Genomic DNA, 25,503 nt, shown 5'->3' on the forward strand with positions numbered 1-25,503 from the left:
ATATGTGACTGTGCCATAATCAGCCAGTCGTCCAAATAGTTCAAAATTCGCAAACCCTGACTCCGCAGGGAGTGCGGCGCCGCATCCATGCACTTCGTGAAAGTACGGGTGCTAAGGACAGGCCGAGCGGGAGGACGGTGTATTGATAAACCTGGCCGTCGAGGCGAATCTCAAGAATGGCCTGTGACGGGGATTTACCTGAATCTGAAAGTATGCATCTTTCAGATCGAGAGAAATAAACCAGTCCCCTGGCGCACATCGTGAGGAGTTTCCTGATTGTAAGCATTTTGAATGGTCTTTTTGCAAGCACCTTGTTCAAAACCCTGAGATCTAATATGGGTCTGAGGCGCCGTCTTTCTTGGGAACAAGAAAATAACGGCTGTAAAGCCCCGACTCACTCAGAGAGGGTGGCACTTTCTCTATGGCCCTTTTGCACAGAAGGCTTGCTATTTCTGAGCGAAGCATGCACGCTGCTTCCGTGTTCACAGTGGTTTCGAGCGCGCTCTGAAGCGAGGAGGGCGGCGATCGAACTGTAGCAAATAGCCCTGTTGTATTGTGCTTAACACCCACTTGGATATCCCTGGAATAGCTTCCCACGCTTTGAAGCGTAACAGCTAGAGGGTGAATGGCCAATTCGCTCTGATTGCCGCACACAGAGCTGAACAAAATGTGTGGCGCGTTTAGTGTGTTTATGCATGATTGCTCGCAGACAGCATGAACAGGCTGTTTGTGAGTGACTTCCGATTGGAATGAATGGGGAAGAGTCACATCTGTTGACTTGATGCTGTGAAGCATAGTCATGAACAGGGACTTACACACAGAGGAATGTTTGCTGGCGTGTAACAGAGCGCGGCAGAGAATGAGGCTCATGCGCTTGGGTGACTTTATTGACTCTAACACTCGGCGGTTCAGTAACGCTTCATGTGAGCATGCTCTGGTGGGGACACGAGACATGTAGTGCTTGTGTGTAGAGGTGAACACTGGATTGTGGGCACATTTTCTCCACATAGGGCTGGTCGTGTGACAGGCGGCCAGAGAATGGCTCGCGTCACAGTCAGCGAGGCCTTCATTGACTCTGGCGCTTCGGCGGTTAGTAACAGCTTTATGCGGCGATGCTCTGATAGGGGCAAGGAATGTGACGATGCTTGTGTGTAGAGGTGAACACTGGGTTGCCTGGGCACATGTTCTACCCATAAGACATGTTTGCTCTTTACAAGATTTATTTGGATCGTCGTAAAAGCGGCCTTGGAGTGCAGAGCAGATGCGTGGCAGTGTCACGGCTGTTGGCTGCTAAATTCACCACTGTAGTAGCCTGAGACAGGGCCTAGACAGGGAGCACAAGCTTGCGGTGGTCGGCCACGGTGGTGACTGAGCGGTCGATTGCTTCGAACAAAGTTAGCCGACGAGTCTGTTGCTGTGCCTGCTCAGGCGGTGACCTTACATCGAGGCCCGAGGCGGTCGGCGGCCTGTGTCGAGGAGGCTGCCGCCCTGTCGACGCTGCGAAGTCCTGAGTTGGTTGAGCTGGGCTGTGAAGAGGCTCGTGCAGGAGGCTGATCCGTGACGCCTGCAGAGGAGCTGTCGACGCCATGCATGGAACAGCAGTTCATGGCACGGTTCATGGTTCATCGAGATGGCAGCAGCTGCGGCCGGCGTGGAGGATAGCGATGCTCGAGGGAGAGGCTCCGGCGAGGCAGTCGCTTCAACCACAGTTTCCGGCAGCCTTTGTGAGCGGCGCTTCTTTCTGCTTGGCGGAATGTAAAGCGGCGGCGGCTTCTGCTTTGAGCGCCGAGTCGAGCCCGCAGGGTCGACATCGGTAGCTCCTCGCAGAAATCGCATCCGCCCTCAGTGAGGGCGAGCTCTGCGTGTCCCAGTCCCAGGCAGAGATCGCAGATGATGTGGCGGTCTCCGGTGCTGAGAAGAGCGCGACATGAGGCGCAAGTGGAGCGAGGCATCTTGAAAAAGACGCTCGTACTCTTTTGTGAATAGTTCAGTAAGAACTAGCTTGCTGAATATAAAGGATACGTCGTCGGATGGCGTAGCTCGCAGGATGGCTGAAGGTGGCTGAGACGGCCAGCTTCTTCTAGCGCTGTCCACGCTTGCTTGATGCCCCTCGAACGGCGACGCGGCTTCCAGGTCAGCGATCGCGAAGAGCTTCGCTGAAGAGATGAAAATCAGGGTTCCAGCCTACGAACTACGCTTATATGCACTCTAGTCACGCCCATTTTGGCGGCCTTTGATGCAGTGAGCGCGGACGCCTCTCATTGGATGCAAGTTCGCCCAAGCTCGTCTATAGGCTGCAGCAGTTGCCGCAGAGCAACCTATGAGCTCGCTAGCTAGCCCGCTCAAGGTCTGCAGCTGCCGCACTGCGTTGACAATGGATACAAAAATTAAGGATAATTTTTTGGCTTCAATATCTCAGAAAAGATTAATCTTTCCCGTAGCGTAAGCTAGCTTACGCAATACGAGAGAACCTCTCGTAAGAGAACTTATCATATAATAAAACATTTGCCATATAACTGTAATTTAATCTAGTAGACCTGATTTTTCTCACGGTGGATTGAAAATTTATAATTTTCAGGTTTGTTTAAAAGCCAAAATGAGGGGTGAAATAATGACATGATAATGTATGTTTTTGTTAAAAATTGCAGTAAGGAGGAAAGCAAAATGAGATGGTGGATTTTAAATAACAACAAATCAAAACACAAAAGTATGCAGGGCCCTAATCAAGAGCAGCTCCAAAGTCCCAAAGTCAGTTGTTTATTGTCTTTTCTTTGTAAGTCTGTCTGGGTAAATTATTGGAGGGCCAGGACAAGAAACATCATCGCATGTGAAATTGCCACGTGTCTTCTGAATGTTCGTGTACCTTAAAATCAACCCCATTCAGCCGAATTACTGCCAAGTGCCATCCCAGTCATACATTTTTGCAACAGTTCAAATGTGAAAAATTTCCCTCCAGTGCTACTGTTGGCGCATTGCACAAACACCCTCTGAGTTCTGGTTCTAGTACCCAAAAAAGTTATCCTTTTCACACCCAGAAAGTAATAATGTTCACACCTGGAAACTGAAGCTCACACATGCCCATACATAATTCACATTTTGGTAAGCACAGATCAATTTCAGCAGCAAAACCTTTGGCATACTGTTGCCGAATGAGTTCAGTGTGATTAGTCAGTGATAAAAGGACTTGGTCATGGACAGGAAAATCAGATGATGGTTGAATAATGATTAAATGTTAAGTTACTGAAAGGGCAATTGTTCTGTTCCATAAGAGTGCTTCAAACAAGATTCCAATAAGTAGCGGTGTAGCCTCACTAAAGGCTAAATTGCTATTTTTGCTGTTGCGCATGCAACTTCACAGCCATGTGAACTAAGGGCAATAATCAAATGCATTCTTCAAACATGGCCACTTTCTCTCCCAAATGAAGAACTGGGAAGTTTAATGCATTTTTGTGAATTGGTTTATTCAGATGGTTCATTAAATGAACTGGTTCAAAAAATTATTCACCAGTTCTCCAGCATAGATATCTGTGTGGCACTACAAAAATTTTATTATATTTCTTAAAATAATTGTACAAAATAAAATAATGTTTTGTTAAATGCTGCAGTTAATCACTATGTTTTAGCTTGGTTTTATAAATGATAGTGATTAATAGTTTTATTGGTGTTCTTCAGTTTACCTTGACCTGTTAAATCAATCAAACATCAAAAAAACACATTGCAAACCCTAAAATAGCTTCCATGGTCAGCTATGTTTCTTTAATTAATTTGTTACATTTTCTAATGCAGTTTCATGAATACCTTCACCCACACTGCTGGATATTAGTTACAAATATGTTTATAGACAAATGCTGTCCTTAGCACATCAGCTAAATTCTAATATTGATCATCACCTGTATCAAGCATGATACTCCAAACCTTAGCCAAGGCTTGACATACATAGTTTGATTTATGAAGTGAACATATCATTTACAGGAATGAATGAACATAAGTGAGTTTGAAAGTAGTAATTTACAGATGGCGACTGACAGGAGTTCAGTGGTAAATGGGCTGCACATACTGTGGTGGGAACACGCCCACTCTGCCACGGCACCACCCCCTCCAGCACTGAGCATCTGAACAGTCGAGCAGGTCGATGACATCACCGCGCAGGAAACGCAGATGGGTCACATGGTGAGGTGTGAAGTCAAAGAGGGCATGAGCATGACGTGGCCTCTGGAACAGAAATACACATGCGCGTTAGAGACGAGAACTTACATTCTCATTTTGTGCGTCTACACAGTGCTATTTCCTAAATGTGCCAAAACATTACATGATCAACATCTTTTGTTGGTCCTGGAGGAACAGTCCTGTCAAACAAGGGTGATCCTTTTTTGGCCTAATTCTAACCCTGACCCTAAACCCAACCATACAATCTGATTGGTTTATAGGAATGTTGCTCCAGAACCTGTAGGGACATTGATCCTTAAACATATCCTACTTGGCGTAATCAAGGTGGTTAAATATGTGCAATTGTTCTTACAGCTAGTGAAACCTCAGGCTCTTGTAGGAAGACAGTCCTTTCTTTGGCAATGCTGTTGATTTTGTAGAAATCCACCAGCTGATTGAGGGAGCTAAAGACTTCGTCCCATACAAAGTACTGTCCTAGACCGTCTTTCAAAACCTTAAAGTGCTGCACATGGTCCCCATAACTATTGAGAAAGAAAGAAAGAAAGAAAGTTGAAGATAATGGAATAGATCTTGGCTTGACTTACCATCGATTATATCTGTAAAATAAGAATGTTTATATTATTTTTATATCAGTGATCAAAGGTTTGGCCCAATAAATCGCAGACATTTCAGTTCTTAGCAAGTTCTAGAGTCACTTAATGTACAACCGTAATAACTTTAATCAAATTATGGTTTGAACAAGTATTTGCTTGACAACTGAACATTATCCTGCAAAGATGTATTCCTCTTAAAGCTAGCATTGATTGCAGCAAATTAAAAAGTAAATGAATGTTAATAGTTAAAAAGCAATGCAGACAAAATGCAATAATACAATATGTTATGTGAGTGTTTGTCCTAAATGTACATTGTACATACTGGGTCAACCCATTAGGCAACATAAGCGAGCACCTTGGGTGGCATCGCTTCAGGGGTGCTACCGAGCCAATTTTAGCATATGTCCAAACTGTGTCGATATCGTGTTGTGGTGCCCTCCATGGAACAAATAGACTGTGTACTGAATGCCTTACTACCATACTACTTTTACTGTTTCTGTTATATCTGTGTTTGGCAAAAACCGTGAGAGAATATGGATAGTATACCATTGTGAACACGGCCATAGACTCACGAACATGGGGCTCATGAATCAGAGCGATGTGTGAAATAATCACTCTTTTGAGTCGGTTCTTCTCAATTAATTTGTCTAATGTGTGGGCTGAATCGTTTGAAGCACTTTGTCACCCAGTAAAACACTAACGGGATGCTTTAGAAGACAGAGAACCAAAACAACGCTGACTGAAGTGTATATTTACTTACATTTCAGTCATTTGCTAGTGATGAAGAAGGTCATGTGCGAGTGTGTGTGCAGCCTGAGAGCGATTGTCTATTGCAGGGTCTCGCCTAGGGTGCCAAATGGGCTAGGACTGGCACTGAGTTAGTCAGGGACTATTTAATTGCTGATTTTCTAAAAAGTCTATACATATGAAGTTATAATATATCTATACCTGAAAAGCACACAATGACTTCCTCTAAACATCAATAACATGGTTGTACGTGAATGATAATATTACTTAATAGGTTATATTAGGTAATTGAAGCAAGGGCAAGCAAAGAAAGATATGACTATATGGAAACGTGCCTTGTCAGCATATACAATACATCTTGTTTCCAACTTGTTGATATATACTGAATACAGGGGCGAAAATTTCATCAAAATGTTGGGGGGCACAATAAACATAACAATTCTCAAGAGCAATTTTTGAAGGGGACACCAAGGGTTTTTTTGTTGTTGCCCCGTTTGCATTTGTATTATTTTATTTCTTAAACAATTATTTTAAGAATATATTATTATATTATTTACAATACACATATTTTAATGATATTTTAGGGGGGGGACAACCCTCAGATGGGGGGGGGAGGTGGGGGGGGGGGGGTCCTGACTCCCCCGACCCACCCGCGATTTCCGCCTATGACTGTAATCCTTAATCTGGTGAATATATAGGCTATAAAAAGCTTAATTTGGTAAATAGGAGTGTTGCAACAGAGCCAAGTCTCCATTTCAAAATAAGAGTCCAGAAATAAAAATGAGCATTTCTGGCTTGCTTATAGTTAAAAGTCCTGCATTGTGCACCGAATTGGGATTTTGGTTGCACGATAAACTGCATCTGGGATGCAGCCAGTGGCTGACATAGTAAAAACATTTTTTAACATTATTCGAATCGTCTGATTAATCGATTCCACTACCTTAGTGATTGGTATTGGCCAAATCCACTATCGGTCGACATTTTACACTCAACATGATTTTGATAGGTTGTAGAATAGCTGTGGCAGGGTGGAGGGCGGAGGGCGGGGCCGGGTGGTGATCATACACACCCGGTCCCGTATTAGGCTAATCAAGCCTCTGGAGGTTTAAAGGTGTGTGTGATCACGACCCGGCCCCGTCCTCCGCCCTGCCACACTTGGTAACTATTTATTTTTCACTTAAACTTTTTTCTTATTAAATTTAAGTTTATGATCTTCAATCTAGAGGGGGAACAGTAAAAAAAAAAAATTATAAATTGTTTCTGGGTTACCAAGAAATGCAGACACTGGCTGTGTCTCCTTTGGAAGGATGCATCCTTTGAAGGCTGCTGTATACAGAGCATCCTCCTTTAAACAAGCCTTGTTTAAGCGAGACGGCATTCGTGGGATGAACAGAAACGTAACGTAACATGGTTGCTATGCCACTCATTAACAAGTGCAAGCGCTTTGAGTGAGAGGGGAACAAAGTCCCTTTAGAAGGGAATGTATGAGGTACATTTCAGGAGAGTATCGCATACTTTTACAGGTGTACCTTTAGTCTAATAATTTATTTTAATTATATATTAATATAAATTATACATATTATATACTCTGCACACATCTACTGAGGTACTTCAACTTGGGAATTAACGTTCCTTGCGTTTGAACATTCAATTTATATTTGAACATTATATACATTTTTTTACATTTCCATTGAAGCAATGAATTGTGGATTGTGAGTAAACCCATTGCATCCTCCAAATTCCTGTGAAAGAAGGTCGCATTCGAAGGCCGCATTCAAAGTGTCCTACTCGCTTTTCTGAAATGTGACAGCCTCGATGACGTATGCAGCCTCCTCGGGAGGATGCAGCCTTCCAAACGAGACACAGCCACTGATGCACACCCTATGCCTGCAGCATGTGGCTTTAATCACATGGTGACTCCACCCTACCACACCTGCACTTAACTTATCTGGACTGCTCTGTCAAATTCTGCTTGTTTAGACAGAAATGATGACGAATGAGTAACAGCCTTAGGGATGTGGACTTGTGAGTGTGTGTCTATACGTGTGTGTGTGTGTGTGTGTGTGTGTGTGTGTGTGTGTGTGTGTGTGTGTGTGTGTGTGTGTGTGTGTGTGTGTGTGAGCGTGTATTTATCACATTGTGGGGACCAAATGTCCCCATAAGGATAGTAAAACCCGAATATTTTTGACCTTGTGGGGACATTTTGTTGGTCCCCATGAGGAAAACAGCTTATAAATCATACTAATTTATGTTTTTGAAAACGTAAAAATGCAGAAAGTTTTCTGTGAGGGTTAGGTTTAGGGGTAGGGTTAGGTTTAGGGGATAGAATATAAAGTTTGTACAGTATAAAAACCATTATGTCTATGGAAAGTCCCCATAAAACATGGAAACACAACGATGTGTGTGTGTGTGTGTGTGTGTGTGTGTGTGTGTGTGTGTGTGTGTGTGTGTGTGTGTGTGTGTGTGTGTGTGTGTGTGTGTGTGTGTGTGTGTAATGCAGACACGACAAAGGTCGCATTTAGGAACAGCGACTGAGTCAGTATTCACATTCATTAGACATGACATACACCAGACCTAGACTAACAATTCACATGCTCAGACACAAAAGCTCTCACATTATTTACTGTCCTGCATTGTGTTGTTGTCTGTATTTAAATTAAGCTTGTCTGATAGACAAAAGGGAAAAGGAATGGCCCTTTTTGTCACCCTCTAAAGGTAAATATATGGCAAAATATGTCACATCCTGTACAAAAAAAAAACTTCTTTACTGGTAAAAACAGCATTCTGCAGCAATTGTGCTAAATTACACAACAGTTGTAACAATTATTTTATGCTTAAAAAGATCATGTTTTATGTTTCTTTAAAATAAATATGACTTTGTTTGATGTGCTAATGCAATTACAATTTATATATATATATATATATATATATATATATATATATATATATATATATATATATATATATGGCTTCAGTGTCCAAATACAGGCCAAAGTTGATTTTGTAAAAACAGATGATTGGGTGAACAAGAGTACTGTATGACACTATGAAGTGTTTGTACAGTAATCTCAACAGGCATATTTGATTAATACCTTTTCTTTTTATTTATTGCTCACAGCTCATGCTAGAATTAAATCCAAAAAGACGGTAATTGTGCATTGGGAGGGTGGGCATGAATAGATTTTGTTTAGATTGCTTTGCTTCACACCTCTGAAGAATGACCTAAAACTCAAAAAATTCCATTGAGACAGACAGAGATAGTGCCAGAAAGCAAGACAAATCGATGGACACAGCGTATGCAGCACAATTACAGCACAATGAAACCAATCCTCTTAACATAGTTAAATAGTACCTGAGGCCAACGCAGATGTTTCCTCTTAGTGTTTATGTATGTGTGTATGATAAAAAAGGGAGGAAAAAATAAAGAAAGAGAGAGAGTGTGGAAGGGAGTGAAAGATGCAGTAATAACATAAAAACAGACAAAAGTTAAAGCCTTAATTTATAAATGTAATTAACTGCAACACCGTATTTGTAAGAAAAAAAACACTTTCAACTAAGTGCAATTTCATGATTACACCTTTAAAGTGTATGATGCATCATTTACAACGCATTCGAATTTTACATTGATCGTGCGTTTTAAAATTATACTCTATAAATGTGTAACAATAAATAGGTAAGTATTCGAATAAGAGGTGGTAAAAGGTAAATGCTTCCGATGAAGCCATAAGATCACAATATTTTACAATAAAAAAAAAATCATGTTTCATAGTGAAATTCCTGGTGAAGAACTACACTCTCCATGATCCTGAGAGGGAAACTCCACCAATCAGAAAATCGTCGCAAAAACAAACAGCGGGAAAAAAGCTCTGCAGCTGCCGTCCACTTTCATCATGATTTATGAATGACGCAATCGAGACTGTCTACACATTCAAACTACTTTTATATTCATCTATAACTATCAGTGTTTGGTGTAATGCTATACAAAGTAATGCTTTACTGTAATCTAATTACAGTTACAAACACAGTGTACAGTGTTTGGTGTAATGCTATACAAAGTAATGCGTTACTGTAATCTAATTACAGTTACAAACATGAATAGAATTACATTCCTTGGATTACACGTTTATTGCTAAAACAATAATATTAATTAAGTAGAATGCATTTTAAAATGTATTACATTCCTATGTTTGTGCTTTTATGTGTGTTGCTGTGTCAGCTAATGAGTGTTTATGAGTATGTAAGTAATTAGAGTGAGCATGCACTCTAACAAACCCCCATGGCATAGAGGACACTATCGAGGCAATGGCAGATGAGTGAGCGGTGTTACTATGGACGCAGTGGAGTGTAGTTGTTTATTCAAATTGAAAACGAAAGTGAAGCATTTCAAGTTTTCATGCACTCACAAACAATCTCAGCGACAAATCTATGTGCATCTCACTGGGGTGTTCATCTGCAGCTGCTGGGGGAGGAGAGGGGATTGGTTTTGTATATATATGGAAAACAGCGCTCATTCCTGTCTGACACAGGGATATATTGCTCACAAGGTGGGAACATTTGCAGAACGGCATCTTGAAAAAGACATCACTAAGCAAATGGCTTTTATGTTCTTTAAGTACTGTACACAATAAAACACAAACGTAGTGCTATAGTGTTACAGATGTGCAAGTGATCAAGGATACTCAATTCATCAAGCACGAGCTGGGAGGTACAAATAATTCACTTGCTGTAAAGTTGCATAAAGACACACATGCTGATCATGTACACACACAAACAGACATACTGTAGACATACATACACACATACATGCATGATGCAACACACAAGCAAAACCTGTATATTCACACCACAAAGAAACAACAAGCATTCAAATACACAATGGGTTTACTATCAAAGCTGGCTGCAAATGGTTTTCAGAAATGTTTTCAGTTCATTGGTATTCTTGGCCTTTCACGCCAACACAAACACAGGTAAACAAGCTTACTGTACACATACATGCCACACACAGCTAAGAAGGTTGTAGACAGCAGACACACACACACACACACACACACACACACACCTAAAGATACTACTACAGCATATTTGAGATAAGAAAGTTAAGTTGCATTTTTAGAAATGCATTGGATCTCTTTAGACAAGTTGCTGTCTTTGTTGTATTGCTGTAATTTTATTATTGTTTTCAGTCAATATTAAAGTACTAAATGAGCTATTAGAGGCACATTTGCTTTTTCGCAGGCTTGATTGGTTTTAGAAAGTAACTTCAAATTAAAGTAATTAGTGATTTAATTACCTTCCATATTAAGTAATTAGAAAATAAATCTAATTAAAATTTGACAGAAGTAATTAGTAATCAGTAGTGGATTACTTTTCCTTTTATTTAAATATTTTTTTTTTTAAGTAACTTACCCAACACTGATAACTAAACGTTTTGCGTATACTTCTAATCAATCAACAGCCTTCGCAATGCTTCCTGGGATTTTTGTTCATTCCCTCATGGAAGACAGTAGGCGCACAGTCCTTTGTCTTGTTTTTCTGATTTTCAAATACTTTCTACTTCAAATCAAAGTTTGTAATGTTGTCATTTACCTTGGAGCTGGTTGGTTTGGTTCATGAACTCTTTTATGAAGAGTTTTTTAAAATACCTATGGAAAAAAATACATCTGAAGCCAAGACAACTGAAAAAGTGAGGACTGTTGTGCTTTATTACTTTGACTCATACTTAGCGTTAGGGGTTTGCTCTAAGCAATGGTGTGTAACTCGTCCCGTAATGATTTGTGCTCTAGACAAGAACAATAGGCTCAAATTGTGCAACTTATAGATGAGCGATGTGCTACAACTTTTCTAAGTTACCAGACATGATTTACACCAAGAGGGTGATAAAATGGGCAAAAAATATAAATCCATAGATTACATGGAAGAAGGGACCCGAGCCATATATAGGGACCAAAATGTCATACAGAATTGATGGTGGACTACAGGAAACTGGGCCAGTAGGCAAACATCTAGAACAGTCTAGCGACACCCTAGCAACCACTAAAAACACCCTAGTTTTGCAAAGGCAAACACCACTCTTTCTTCAGACAATGTAGTAGTGTGTTAGAACTTTGGCTAAATTATTCACAAGAACATCCAACAAAACACCTTTATAATGCATTTATATAGAGAGAGGCTTCACACAAGTTGTTCCTAAAAATGTTTCAATATCACTTGTCAAGTTAGCTGACATCTAAACTGTTTCAGATTACACCAACAGAACACTTAGGACAGAACTGCTTAAATAGGTTCCGAAGTGCTGGGAGCAAAATGATTACATCACAGCAACACACTGCAATGCACTCCAATCTAATTAGAGTGTGTTAATGAAGTGCCAGATAGAGTATCAAGAACACACACACATATGCAAGTACACTCATGCTGTTGACGACATTTGCAGCACAAGGAGCATAATAAAAAGCTTTTATAATTAACACAGTATGTGAAGTGCAAGTGTTGGTGGTCATCATTTCCTCACCCTCATGTTGTTCCAAACATGTATGACTTTATTTCCTGCGTGGAGCACAGAACGAGATGTTAGGCAGAAGATTCTAGCCTCAGTCACTATTTACATTCCTTATATGGACAAAGATCTCGTTTACACCTGGTATTAAGAGGAGGTCGCACTAGGCTTTGAGCACACACATTTTTTTCAACACTAAAAACCAGTATATGTCACGCAGGAGGGCTACTGGTATAGGTAAATAATAAATAACAAATAATTTAATATAAAAAAATTACTTTAAAATTTACTACACTTTCCTGCAACAATAAATCTTGCAGGTTTGAAATATGTATTCTGTGAATTTAGCCAAGAGGTCAGCATGTGCCGTTTCGGTCTCCTATTGGTCGCGTATCCTCTTGTCATTCGAGTTCACGGTTCAGAGTTCACCAAGCTTGAACTTTGGCATGCACCAAAAAATGCATTCTGAAGCATTTGAATGGGAGTGAATGGAGTGTGATGTGTAGTGTAACTGCCCATTTAAGATGTGTCTTTGGTGATCCGATCACATGATCAGCGCTAAATGCAAGTCTAAATGGGGTCTAAAACAGTGATGGTGGAAAGATAAAAAGAAGCGGATAATTATTTATTTGAGTATGAGTAGTAATTATAAATACTTAACTAATTTCTTTTCTTTTTGAGTATTTAACCATTCCTTCTATATATAGTATATATTGTACATAATCATTAAAATGTTTCCTTTATCACAAATAAAGTTATATTTCTAGTTATATTTCTGCAAAAAAACACCATGGTAATACATTTATTTTTTTATTTTCAGACATGGTTTGTGATAACCCCATGTTTCTGATATGTGTCATTGTAAAACCATGGTATTTCTTAAAATACCTTGGAGTACCATGACAGAATCATAAAATGTGAACATGAGCAATCATTTAGAACCCTGGCATTACCCTGGTAACGTGGTGCATGGTGCGAAGGCGTGATGAGAAAGTGCGAGCAAGAGGTGATCAACTGTGTTCCGCGAATGCCACAGGGTCCTTTAATATAATGCATATCATGCGAGTAAGGGCAGCCGATGGAGTTTATAGTGCACCCCTAGGGTCTGATAGTACCCCCCAAGGGAGTTGGTGCCCTACGCAGTGTGCGTAGGGCACACTGGAGTTTATAGTGCACCCCTAGGGTCTGATATTACCCCCCAAGGGAGTTGGTGCCCTACGCACACTGCGAAATATGCATATAAGGAGCCGTGATACTGTGGTAGCCTAATGGTATTTTTCTGAAAGTGATTAGTCTAATGGCTTATTAGTTTGTAAAAACTAATCATGTAAAAAACAGCACCATCACTATTTGATGATCAAATCTAGACAGGCCCTATTTCCAGCAGCCATCACTTCAACACCTTATCCTTGAGTAATCATGATAAATTACTAATTTGGTACTAGAAAATCACTTGCCATTATATTAAATACAGTTGAAAGCTATTTGGTTTGTTAAATGAAACTTAACATCGTTTTTGTGTTTGTTTTTGAGTTGCCAATGTCTTGTCTTAAGGTCAATAGCTTTCTCTAGAAACGTGTCAGTCAATCATTGTTTTGAGAAATAAAGTCTATACAATGCTTGAAATTGCCCAAAAAAAACTGAAGATTTCATACAAAAGTGTACACTAGTCTTCAAAGACAAATGACAACTGACTCTAACAAGGACAGAAAGAGATATAGAAGGCCCAGATGTAGAACTACACAAGAGTATAAGCATATCAGAGTCTCTAGTTTGAGAAATAGACGCCTCACATGTCCTCAGCTGACAGCTTCATTGAATTCTACCCGCTCAACATCAGTTTCATGTACAACAGTAAAGAGAAGACTCAGGGGTATAGGCCTTATGGGAAGAACTGCAAATACACTTTTGAAACAGAAAAACAAAAAGAAAAGGTTAGAGTGGGCAAAGAAACAGACATTGGACAACAGATAATTGGAAAGAATGTAAGGTGCGTAAGGAGTGCCCTACAAGACAAAAAAAAGTGCTATAGGAAGTGTGGGGTGGAATGTCACCTGAGTATTTGGACAAACTGACAGCTAGAATGCCAAGGATCTCAATAGATACCATTGCTGCATGTGGAGAATTTTCTATGAGAACTTTGAAGTAATTTAAAAAATTCAAATGGTAAAAGTAAATTTTCTCATTATAAATGTCCTGACTATACATTGGGATCAGTTGAATGCAACTATGGTGAATAAATGTACCAATATTTTCCCATAAGAGCGAAATCTGTACATTATGAAACTTTTGGCCGCCAGTATATGAAAGCAATGTGACTGCTCCCATTATAAATAATACATCTGTCTACACTAGTGGTACATGATATAGGAAATGTGGTTGCAATCGGGAACTTACAGCACAATACATAGTGGACTTTTTATCAGACCCATTACTCGTCTGAGTGCTCCGGGGCGTCTGATGCTCCGGGGCAATTTCAAAACTGAATTTTTAGCTTTGAAGGGCATTCCTGCGGGAGGGGATGCCATTCGAAACCTAATTCAAAACGAAAGTGAGAAAATTGATCTTTTCTCAGAGGGCCCTTCCACAAGACTGTTAGCAAAGGGTAATTTCATACAGTAATGCCATGTTTCCTTCCCAATTCAAGGTGTCTGCAGTTCAGAGTGAGTATAGGGCATAGGGAGGATCACTTGTGATTGGAATCTGCCCCTGATATGCTGTAGGGTGCGCTCTTAAAGGCACATTTAATTTTCTTTAATATGCCCGTGATTTACAAAGAAATCTCATAATAACACATTATTACTGTTATTGTGAGATTAGGGCGAGATTTAAATTTTGCTTTATTTAACTATTTTTATTTAATTATTAAAATTCATCTCCTTTTTCTGGACAACCAAAAGGGCACCTTTAGATTTGCACCATACACAAGCATGAGAACTTCATGGATCTTCTTCAGCGTGTTTGATATCTACATGCAATTGATAAGCACATATTAGAAGCTCAACTAACACAGGTACTCCACATAAATAACAGATAATTTTGCTCTAAAGTTGCATTTGTGCTTAGATAAAATTTTAGATGCATCATAGGAGACGCATTTAAGCAGCCAGGTGTAAACAGCGATGTGTTTCGCCTGACCACATGTGATCGGATCTCCCATGACGCATCTTAAAAAGCAGGTGTAAACGTGGTCAAAAGATCCAATAAAAGTGAATGGTGAATGAATATATTATTCTGCCTTTTGTGTTCCATGCCAAAACAAAAAAAGGAAAATGAGTTTGGAACAACAAGAGTGTGAGTGAGTAAATGATGACAGAATTTTTATATTTTACTTCATCTTTCAGTGAACTACCCCTTTATTGCAGAAATGCACCATCAAGTTGTGAAAAAGGTTGATAGTTTACCGAAGGTAATTTTCCTTTTTAAAGGTGCATAAATCTGACCTGACAGACACGGAGAATTCTCCTGGAGTGCTCTCGCTCTCCCTCATGAGAAACGCTCCACACTCCAGTGGCCTCAGGCGGTTTTCTGCCTCTTGTCGTGATATTCCGCCCACAAACCAGCTGCAAAATATAACCTCATCTCTCAGTTCAGCATCATAAGGCATGTTAATGAATTGAAAGTGCACGTGTGCAAAACAATTGTGTCACTGGATACAAAGGGATGGGTTCGAATTCTTATTATTTGACAAATATTTAACAATTTGTTCACAAAATTGAAGTTGAAATCTTCCAACCTCACATTGGTTGAAAAAAACAGATAGTCCCATCCCAAATGGAGAACATTGTGCAAGCAAATTATCCAGAACCTACTTTATTCCATGTGTGAAAAGGTTCTGCCATTACTAAGCAGCTGAAACTGCAAACACTGCAGCATGTTTTCAATTCTGCAAGTCTTTCTCATTACTAATGGGGAATTTAAAGTCACTCATCCTTAGTCATCCTCAAAGGAATATTCTGTGTTCAATACAAGTTAACCTCAATCAAAAGCATTTGTGGCATAATGTTGATTACAACAAAAATGTATTTTGACCTGCCCCTGCCCCAAACAAAATTTGGGATATAGTGAGGCACTTACAATAGAAGTGAATGGGGCCAATTTGTAAACATTATAATACTCATTATTTTCAAAGTATAGCCACAAGATGTAAACAATATGATTGTTAATGTGATTTTAGTGTGATAAAATCGCTAACTAACCTTTTCTGTGTTAAGTTATAGACAATTATACAACTTCGTTGCCATGACGATTAAATGTCAACAACCCCTAATACCCTGAAACAACTTTACCGCTCAAACAATACAAGTGTTTTAACAGAAGACATAATGTGCTTTAATAAAATGATAAGCTTCACATTTCTGCCTTTAAACTCTCCAAAATTTGGCCCCAATCACTTCCACTGTAACCCACTCACTGTAACCTCGATGTTTGCTTTTTAAAAAGAAAATTGGGGATAAGTCAAAATACATTTATGTGGTAATCAACATTATGCCACAAATGCTGTCGATTGAGCTTGACTTGTATTGAACCCAGAATATTCCTTTAATTCCGAATGAGTGGTAGGATCAGGCATGAACTGGTCTATTCGGGTCAAGACACAACATGTCAATTGGGATTATATCTGGACTTTGTCTTTGACTAGCCGTAAGCATTTCAGAAGATGCCCAGTCATCCATGTCAAGATTCCTTACCAAGCAATTTCAAACTAAATCATACTTTCAGAAAGGCCACGCCAACAAATTTGTGAGTCATGAGACTTCACAATGAGGTTAAATGCCAGGAATTTCCAACATCTGTACTACAGAGGAAGTCACTTGGATGAGCCATGAATGTGTTTTTTCTCTAGTCCAGATCACGCAGACTAATTCAACAAGATGCCTAATCCTAAACCCAAACCTAGCGCCAGTTGAGCAGTTGATTAGCATGTGGCTCATTTTGATCAAACTGGAAATTGACATGTTGCTACTGAATGTTCCCGACCTCTGACATCGACCCCATTCTGCAGAGTTACTGCCTAGGATCTTATCCGTCAGACATCTTTGCATCAATTCAAATGTTTTTACCTTTTCTGACAGCCTCAGCAACACAGGTTTTGTTACAACAGAAACCAGGATGTAATCACGCACACATAATTAAAGATTCAACTGTTTATCAAAACAATGAAGGATACGCTCCAAGAACATCCCTATAATGGACTCCTGACATGTGACCAACCTGTCTCCACTTGTAGCCGTATATGGCTATTATTTTTCCATAAATCATTCTAATTAGATCTGAACATAGGAGAATGAGTTTCACTAGATGAGTTGGTTCTTACGCAGGTTTCTTCCACTTCTACCCACTGTATGTATTCACAAATAAAGCCACATACAGTATGTGATGCTACATTGGCATGTGTTATGTGATACTTACGAGTGTGGTCTTACATTGATATAGTTCTTCGGTACATAGCCCCGCCTGCCAAACAGTTCTGCTGTGTACAAGTTTGGGTCGTCGTCCATGTTTGTCACCTGAGATAGACAAACAAACACAGTTCAGATGTCCACTCTCACTTTAAAATCCTTTTTAAAAATATTTAGGAATAGATTTATGATTATCTGCACATGCTGCTCATAAAACTCTGAAAAATGAACAAAATGTATCTTAAATTTAATTTGTCAGAAAACACTGTGCCAATCTTTTACACTAATTAAACCATTTACTATTTGAAAAATGTAAAGGCTGACAGCATGCATGACCCCAGACAACCAATTTTGTAATCAAATACAAAAACGAGTTTGCAAACCAATGCAAATACCTGACTCACGCTTCCTGTTCAAATGATGAATTAACAAATAACTAACTGGCTTTGGTAGCATTACTGGTTAATGAAAATTTCTAATGTATGTCTGGTTCTGTGTACAAGTCAGGGATTTGCTTTTACAACTAATTAAAATAATGAAATATATAACACTTACATAGAGAAAGAAAAGTTAGCAAGTCAAATATTCGATCTCTTTCAGAAACTATAATCAGTGAATCCAGTGATTGTTATTGGATGTGATATGTTGACCTTTGCAGCCATGCTGAATGATTTAATCACGGATAGCTTATAATGCGATAATGATAAATTGATAGAATTCTGCTATTTGCTTTCCTACTCTAAGATACATGATGACAAGGGCCAGCTTTATAATCTATAAAAATATATAATATTTTAACTGAAATGTCCTCAAGAAAAAGGTTACTTTTCATAAACATTAGGTTGGGCAGGTTGTCACATTTACATCAGGGCAAGTTGTTACACGTAGTTTTTATACACTTTCTATTAGGCAAATTATTTGATATTTTGTGTCATCTTTTCATTTTAAATAGTTTTGTGATTCATACCCCGTTAAAATATAAGGTAACCTAAGAAATGAGCTCCAGGTAACATCAAAATTAACAGTTTTTTTATTCCAAAAAATGTTTCTTAATCTGACAAATTTAGTTACACTAACACAATTTAATTTATTGGATTAGATCATGTAGAAATGGATCCTTGAGCAAACAATTTCATGTTTCCACCTTTTTAAGTTTATTTAAAGCCATTAAATAAATAACTGTAATACATTTTATATTCATATATAAATATACCTAAATGGTAACACTTTATTTTGATGGTCCCCCTACAGATATTCAACTAACTATCAGTGACTTATCAGCTGACTTGTTATAGCTAGTAAACAGTGTTTCAACAAACTTTCAATAGCCTGTATATAGATCTTTATTAATGACCTACTTACATTTGTTTGCTTAACTGTTTGCTTAAAGGTTTTCTGGAAATATTCTACTGACAGTTTGTTGCATATGAATTTCCAACCAGTACAGAGTCACTTTACATTAAGGTAGTATCAGCTGTTCATCTATAGTTACCTAGGGACCATAAAAATAAATTGAACATCTAAGGAATACGATTTACTGACAGCCACATGTCTCCTTTATTTAAACAGACTATCAACAGATGGTAAATACCAATCCTGATAATATCACGCAGGAATAGCAGCACCACATGGCAATCAGCACATAGACTGTATGTAAAAGAAATATAAATGTACAGAAGTAATTGTTTTGTCCAACTTTTTCAATGAACTGATGTTCTCAACAATAACGTAAGTAGATAATTAATAAAGATCTTTATACAGGCTACTGAAAGTCTCCTGAATGTTTGTTGAAACAATGTTTACAAGCTATAGCAACTCAGTTGATAAGTCACTTATAATCAATTGAACATCTGTATGGGGCCAACAAAATAAAATAAAGTGTTACCTCATGTACAGGGTTGGGAAGTAATGGAATACATGCAAAGGGATTATGTATTTAAAATACAAAATATAAGTAACTGTATTCCACTACAGTTACAGTTTAAATAAGTGGTCATTAGAATACAGTTACACTCAAAATGTATTTTGATTAAAGACATTTCTTTGCATTTCTTTCATTTGTTTCATTTAATATTTAGTCCTTTCAGATGGAAAACATTTATCCATATAAATGATGCGATCCAAAGTGCATTTGAACAGCGGAGAAACACTTTCTTATGATGTGTTACATTCATATACATATTCATATGAATTTATATGCAAGTTTGGAGCAGAAGAAATATGAATAAACCTTGTGTAAATTGTCAGTGTTATGTTAACTAAAATGCTATTTCTAGCCATTTTACATGCACATATTATCAGGCACGATAATATATTTTTATTAAGAAAATTCACGTTGGATCAATTTCTTTTTTCTCTATTAAGACCTTTGATATTAGGGCAAAAATCATATTCTTGATATACATTTTTGTATTGTTTTCCTGTAAAAATATCTAAAAATCTTTAAAACAAGATCAGTTAGATTTATTTTGTTTTAGAAACAACACTGCATAAGATATTTCAGTTTTTCAGAGAATGTATTTTTAACATGTGTATTGTCTGTACTGGCAGAGTCTCTATAGTCAAAACAATTGAAAAAAATCTACCAGTGCTGAAGAAGTAATACAAAGTATTTAGAATAAGTTACTGACCTTGAGAAATCTAATGGAATACATTAAAATGACATTTTACAGCATGCATTCTGTAATCTGAAGTGGAATATATTTCAAAAGTAACCCTCCCAAAACCTGCTCATTGAGTCACACTGTACTGTGTGGGAAAAGTTGTTACATTGGGAACATTGTGTTGTGAAACTGATTTGAGAACATTACCTTTTGATCAGAAATATGAATTGGTAAAGTATATATATATATATATATATATATATATATATATATATATATATATATATATATATATATATATATATAAAAACACACACATACATACACACTTCTACAATAACAGTAGAATTGTTAAACTATTACTTTTTAATTTTTTACTTGAATTAACAGGTATGTGCATATGCAGAAATGTACTCTCAAAAATAAATCTCCACAGAGAAATATTCATAAAATATCTCTTTATTTGATATCAACTTCCTAGCTCTCACAAGCTCCTAAGATTCAAATATCACCATCATCCATGATCACTCACTCACTCACTCACTCACTCACTCACTCACTCACTCACTCACTCACTCACTCACTCACACACAAATGAAATACATGCTCACACACTCCCAACACAATGACTCACTGTTTGAATGTCCTAGTAAAGATATCTTCAAATATACAGTACAGCATGCAGAGAGGAATCCTTATAGTTTCAGTCATGCACCATGTCCACAGTGTACTGTGGAGCATGCACACACACACACTAACACTCACCTTCAGGATGTCACCCTTCTGGAAACTGAGCTCATCACGTTCTGTCGCTCTGAAACTGTAAAGTGCCTCTGCCTCCATTAGAGAAAGAACAAAAAATAAAAGAACTGTGGTTTCTATGCAAATTAACAGTGGAGAGGAGATACACCTCTGACAACAAGAAAGATGGAAAAGAATAAGCAAAGATTGGATGAGATGACAGGGAAATGAAAATGGTAAAATGATTACAGAGGATGCATGGATATGGAGATGTATAGAGATGGTGATGAGCAGAAAAATGTATAGAGGAATGATGAGTAGCCTTCAGTGCGTAAAAACTGGAGCGACAAATATATTGAGTGGAAAATTGAGGAAGCACAGTGTTGACATTAAAAATTAGAGTATGTGCATGTATGCCATAGTACAGATGTGCACAGTGCGAGCAGAGGGGAATTAAAGAGAGAGAGAGAGAGAGAGAGAGAGAGAGAGAGAGAGAGAGAGAGAGAATTAAAGTGAAAGGGAAATTAGTGACCAGTTCACAAACAGCATTGATTACATTTTAATATTCCTCAAAAATGCACACACACACACACACACACACACACACAAACACAATACAGTATATTTTGACACTTTAGCTACACTTCGGACACACACACAAGTGTGTGTATATGTGAGCGTGTGTCCGAAGTGTAGCTTAAGTGTGTGCACATGTCTGATATCCTCTGGCTGTTTTATCTTTGAATCATCAACATAACCCTTATTAGGGGAGCTTTCACTGCAGCTGCACATATGTGTATGAATGTTATGCATGTTAGTTAATCCTCTCTGATTCAAATAACAGGACATTAAATGAGTACACATGACCACACACTCTGTCGTATAAGCGGCCTCTTGACTTAGTGCAGCTTGATTAACTCATTTTAACGATAGCAGAATTCATTTCAGAACTATTGGTCTTAAACAAGAGACTGAACGCAGAATATTCTGTCATTTTTGCATGGTGACGATTTTAGATTCTGTAGTCTGTGTCTGATAGCTGATAAACAGTTGACATCTCTATCCAGATACACATACTAATGTAAGAAGTTGTCAGGATATGCTTGAGTGTAAGCACTGAGAGTGTTTTTGGATGATACTGTAGCTGTGAGCCAGTGAGTGCAAAAATTACATTTGCAGCCATACAGAAATATTTAAGAAAATACATATTGTTATATTTGTGTTATAATCCGTGGGTCTTTATTTCAATGATCTAGAGTTTACCAGTAGAGAAAATGTTAAACATATAAAAAACTATTACACAACTGTATATGGTATTTTATATGGCAGTAATGTTTATAGTCATTCAAGGGAGGAAGATAACATGTGTGATTAAACTATGACTGTTATAGTTTTTAAATGAGTTAAGCCTACTCTTTTTCAGAGTAAATTCCATGCTTTGTTTTGTAGAAACCATTGTAACAGTGATCTGAACCAGGTTATAAAGCGTTATCCATTTTTACCAATGGCTATTATGGATGACCTTAATGCGAAAACCACATTGCAAGAACTCGGATGCACAGGTAAATGTCTAAACCTGCTGGTCATTATTGCCTGCCACACCTCCACCGGGGCCTTCAGCTGTCCAGCTACAGGGTGTTGGGCCTCATGTGCTCAGTTAGGAGACAAAGGCAGGCCTACACACAGTCATAAAGCCTGACTTAGGCCTGTAGGAACACTCAAAGCCTGATAACACAGAAACAGTGCCAAAATCAAACAAAGGGAGTCCAAACAGATTACAAATCGCATCAAGCCTTGTTCACTTTACAACTAGGTGTGAAATTCCGAAGGATCGAACAGTCAACTCCTATTGGATGAAACGCATGACAGAACGTGTCCCTCAACCATATTGTAATCGAGAGTATAAAACCCCGGAGATTCCTCCTAAGCCTTGCTTCCAGCGACAGTATTCACCACATCTAGTTGCACACCTGATGCTCCCAGGTGTAGCCTCGCTGCCCAAGGAAGTAATGTATTTAAAGATGATTTCTCTTTCTTCAGCCGAGTCGATTCACTGATATCTCCGCCAACCCACTGAGAATCAGCCATGTAACGCCCGCCGACAGAGCGAGGTGCCAAGCGACGGATGAACACACATCCTACCCACGTCCTCGGGCGACACATGTAAGAGGTTTACGTCTTGGCAGAGATCGATTATTATAGTGTGTTATTCTTTTGTATCAAGGTTAGTGCTTGTATGGTTTATGGACCACTGAATCTACTAATGTCTGCTAATAATCCTCAAGGTATTACTGTAATAGTTGCTGTGTTGTGGTCCAACCACTTTGGGCTGTTTGTGCATTTCCACCATCGCGGGTGAGACCGGCACACCGAGTTTATCCATTAAAGAACAAATTACCACGGCGGATGGATTACGAGCCATTCACCATGTCTCTGAGTGATAAAGCTAACGGTTGCTGTCTCTCCTACGATCGCTAAACTGGCTTCGGTGCCATCCCCTGTTCTCTCTTTCCTACCAAACGCACACACACACACAACCCCTCATAAACATACCTACACACACATTTGGTGAACAGATAACTTGGCGATAGAGCCCAGCTTTGTCCCTAAATTATCGTATCAGCGGAGACACGTGTTAAACGGGAAGACGCCATTAACCAGTCTCTCTGCCTCCATTTGCGGCCACATTTTCTGTCCTGAAAGGAGCATGTCAAGTTTACCACCTCAATCTCCTAAAATCCTGAGGGTAGTCCAAGGAGTTGTGTGGCTCGTCAAGCTGGTTGACATTATTTCTAACAGCTGTTTCTCATTACAGTGATAGCAGAGAGAGCCCTTAAAAACAGCTGAACACACCAGAGATCCCTTCCCTTGGGAGAGAGAACAAATATACAGCATTGGTGTGTGATCAACAGAGTGTTTATGATCTAACGAGTGTTTTGAAAAAATGTATGTTTATGTTGAGACTTACATTTACATTTACATTTATTCATTTGGCAGACGCTTTTATCCAAAGCGACTTACAAAAGAGGAAAACATAAGCAAATCATCTTAAGGAGACAGTGGTACGAAAAGTGCCATACTACAAAGTTTCACTATCATCAGAATAGTATACAAAACAGATTTAAGTGCAACAAGAAATGTAAATAATTTTTTATTTTTATTAAAAAAATGTTAATGACCGATTAAGTGCTTTTGGAAAATATGTGTTTTTAGACGTTTTATGAAGATAGAGAGTGAGTTAGCTTCCCGGATTGAGTTGGGAAGGTCATTCCACCACCATGGTATGATGAAACTGAAAGTCCGGGAAAGTGTTTTGGTGTCTCTTTGTTTTGGTATGACAAGGCGACGTTCCTTAGCCGACCGCAGGCTTCTGGTGGGAACGTAGCTCTGCATAAATGTTTTTAGGTATGCTGGAGCAGACCCAGTGACTGTTTTGTATGCCAGCATCAGGGCCTTGAATTTAGTACGTGCATGAACCGGCAGCCAGTGGAGAGAGACAAAGAGTGGTGTAACATGTGCTCTCTTAGGTTCATTAAAGACCAGACGTGCTGCTGCATTCTGGATCATTTGGAGAGGTCTAATAGCACATGCAGGAAGGCCTGCAATGAGAGCGTTACAGTAGTCCAGTCTAGTTATGACAAGTGACTGAACGAGCAGTTGTGTGGCATGTACAGAGAGGAAGGGTCTTATCTTCCTGATATTGTAGAGTGTAAATCTGTGAAATTTAGCTCATCATCAATGGTTACCCCTAGATTTCTGACCGTTTTGGAAGGCGAAACTGTAGTTGGACCCAGCAAGGAGTTCAGTCTTGGCTGGGTTGAGTTGAAGCTGGTGTTCCTTCATCCAGGCTGAGATGTCTCCCAGACAGGCAGTGATTCGAGCGGTCACTGTGGTGTCGTTGGGCTGGAAAGACAAGTAGAGTTGCATGTCATCAGCGTAGCAGTGGTAAGAGAAACCATGTGACTGGATGATGGGTCCCAGTGATGTTGTGTATATGGAGAAGAGAAGTGGCCCAAGCACTGATCCCTGAGGTACCCCAGTAAGTAACTGATGTGGCTTGGATACCTCCCCTCTCCAGGCTACCTCAAAGGACCTTTCTGAGAGATAGGAGTTGATCCAGCCAAGCACAGTTCCAGCGATGCCCAGTTTAGAGAGGGTGGAGAGTAGGATCTGATGGTTGACTGTGTCAAAGGCAGCAGAAAGGTCCAGCAGAATCAGAACGGATGATCTGGATTCAGCTTTCGCCTGTCTCAGCGACTCAGTGACAGACAGCAGGGCAGTCTCAGTGGGGTGTCCACTTTTGAAGCCTGACTGATTGTCATCCAGCAGCTTGTTTTGTGAAAACTGCCCTTTCAAGTGTTTTTGCCATGAATGGGATGAGAGAGACTGGTCTGTAGTGTTCTATCTGTGTGGGGTTAAGTGCAGGTTTTTTCAGCAGTGGGGTTACTCAAGCCTGCTTAAATGTATTGGGAAAAGTGCCTGCAAGAAGGGATGTGTTAATTATGTGTGTAAGTGCCGGTAGGATGGACGGAGAGATGGCCTGGAGAAGGTGTGATGGAATGGGGTCAAGGGAACAGGTTGTGGGGTGGTTGGAGAGCAGGAGTTTAGAGACCTCAGTGTCAGTTAAAGGAGAGAACATAGAGAACAAAGAGTTGCATACAGGAGCCAGGTGTTTGACAGGGTGTGGTGCAGTGAATGTATTGCTTATGGCTGTAACCTTATTAGTAAAAAATGTGGCGAAGATATCTGCTGTC

At 39.2% G+C, this 25,503-nt stretch overlaps 1 protein-coding gene across 1 annotated transcript; it reads right to left on the reverse strand.

Annotated features, from left to right (window-relative positions):
* Positions 1–3,475: 3,475 nt before the first annotated feature.
* Positions 3,476–20,960, reverse strand: LOC127651435 (GRB2-related adapter protein-like). The gene is made up of 5 exons (XM_052137257.1): positions 20,774–20,960; positions 17,416–17,513; positions 15,447–15,566; positions 4,520–4,688; positions 3,476–4,212 (listed from the first exon to the last, which is right to left on the reverse strand). The coding sequence occupies exons 1-5, from the start codon at positions 20,849–20,851 to the stop codon at positions 4,033–4,035; spliced, it is 645 nt and encodes a 214-aa protein (XP_051993217.1). The 5' UTR covers positions 20,852–20,960; the 3' UTR covers positions 3,476–4,032.
* Positions 20,961–25,503: the final 4,543 nt, after the last annotated feature.

This window comes from Xyrauchen texanus, chromosome 11 (genome assembly GCF_025860055.1).
Source record: "Xyrauchen texanus isolate HMW12.3.18 chromosome 11, RBS_HiC_50CHRs, whole genome shotgun sequence".
NCBI classification, from domain to species: domain Eukaryota; kingdom Metazoa; phylum Chordata; class Actinopteri; order Cypriniformes; family Catostomidae; genus Xyrauchen; species Xyrauchen texanus.

What these genes read in the sequence shown, in the direction of transcription:
- LOC127651435 (XM_052137257.1), bottom strand. Translation starts at nt 20,851, where the DNA reads ATGGAGGCAGAGGCACTTTACAGTTTCAGAGCGACAGAACGTGATGAG. An exon ending in AGAAGGGTGACATCCTGAAG is followed by an intron (nt 17,514 to 20,773) that starts GTGAGTGTTAGT and finishes TGTCTATCTCAG; the next exon opens with GTGACAAACATGGACGACGA. An exon ending in AGCCTGAGGTTTCACTAGCT is followed by an intron (nt 4,213 to 4,519) that starts GTAAGAACAATT and finishes TTTCTGTTCCAG; the next exon opens with AGGCCACGTCATGCTCATGC.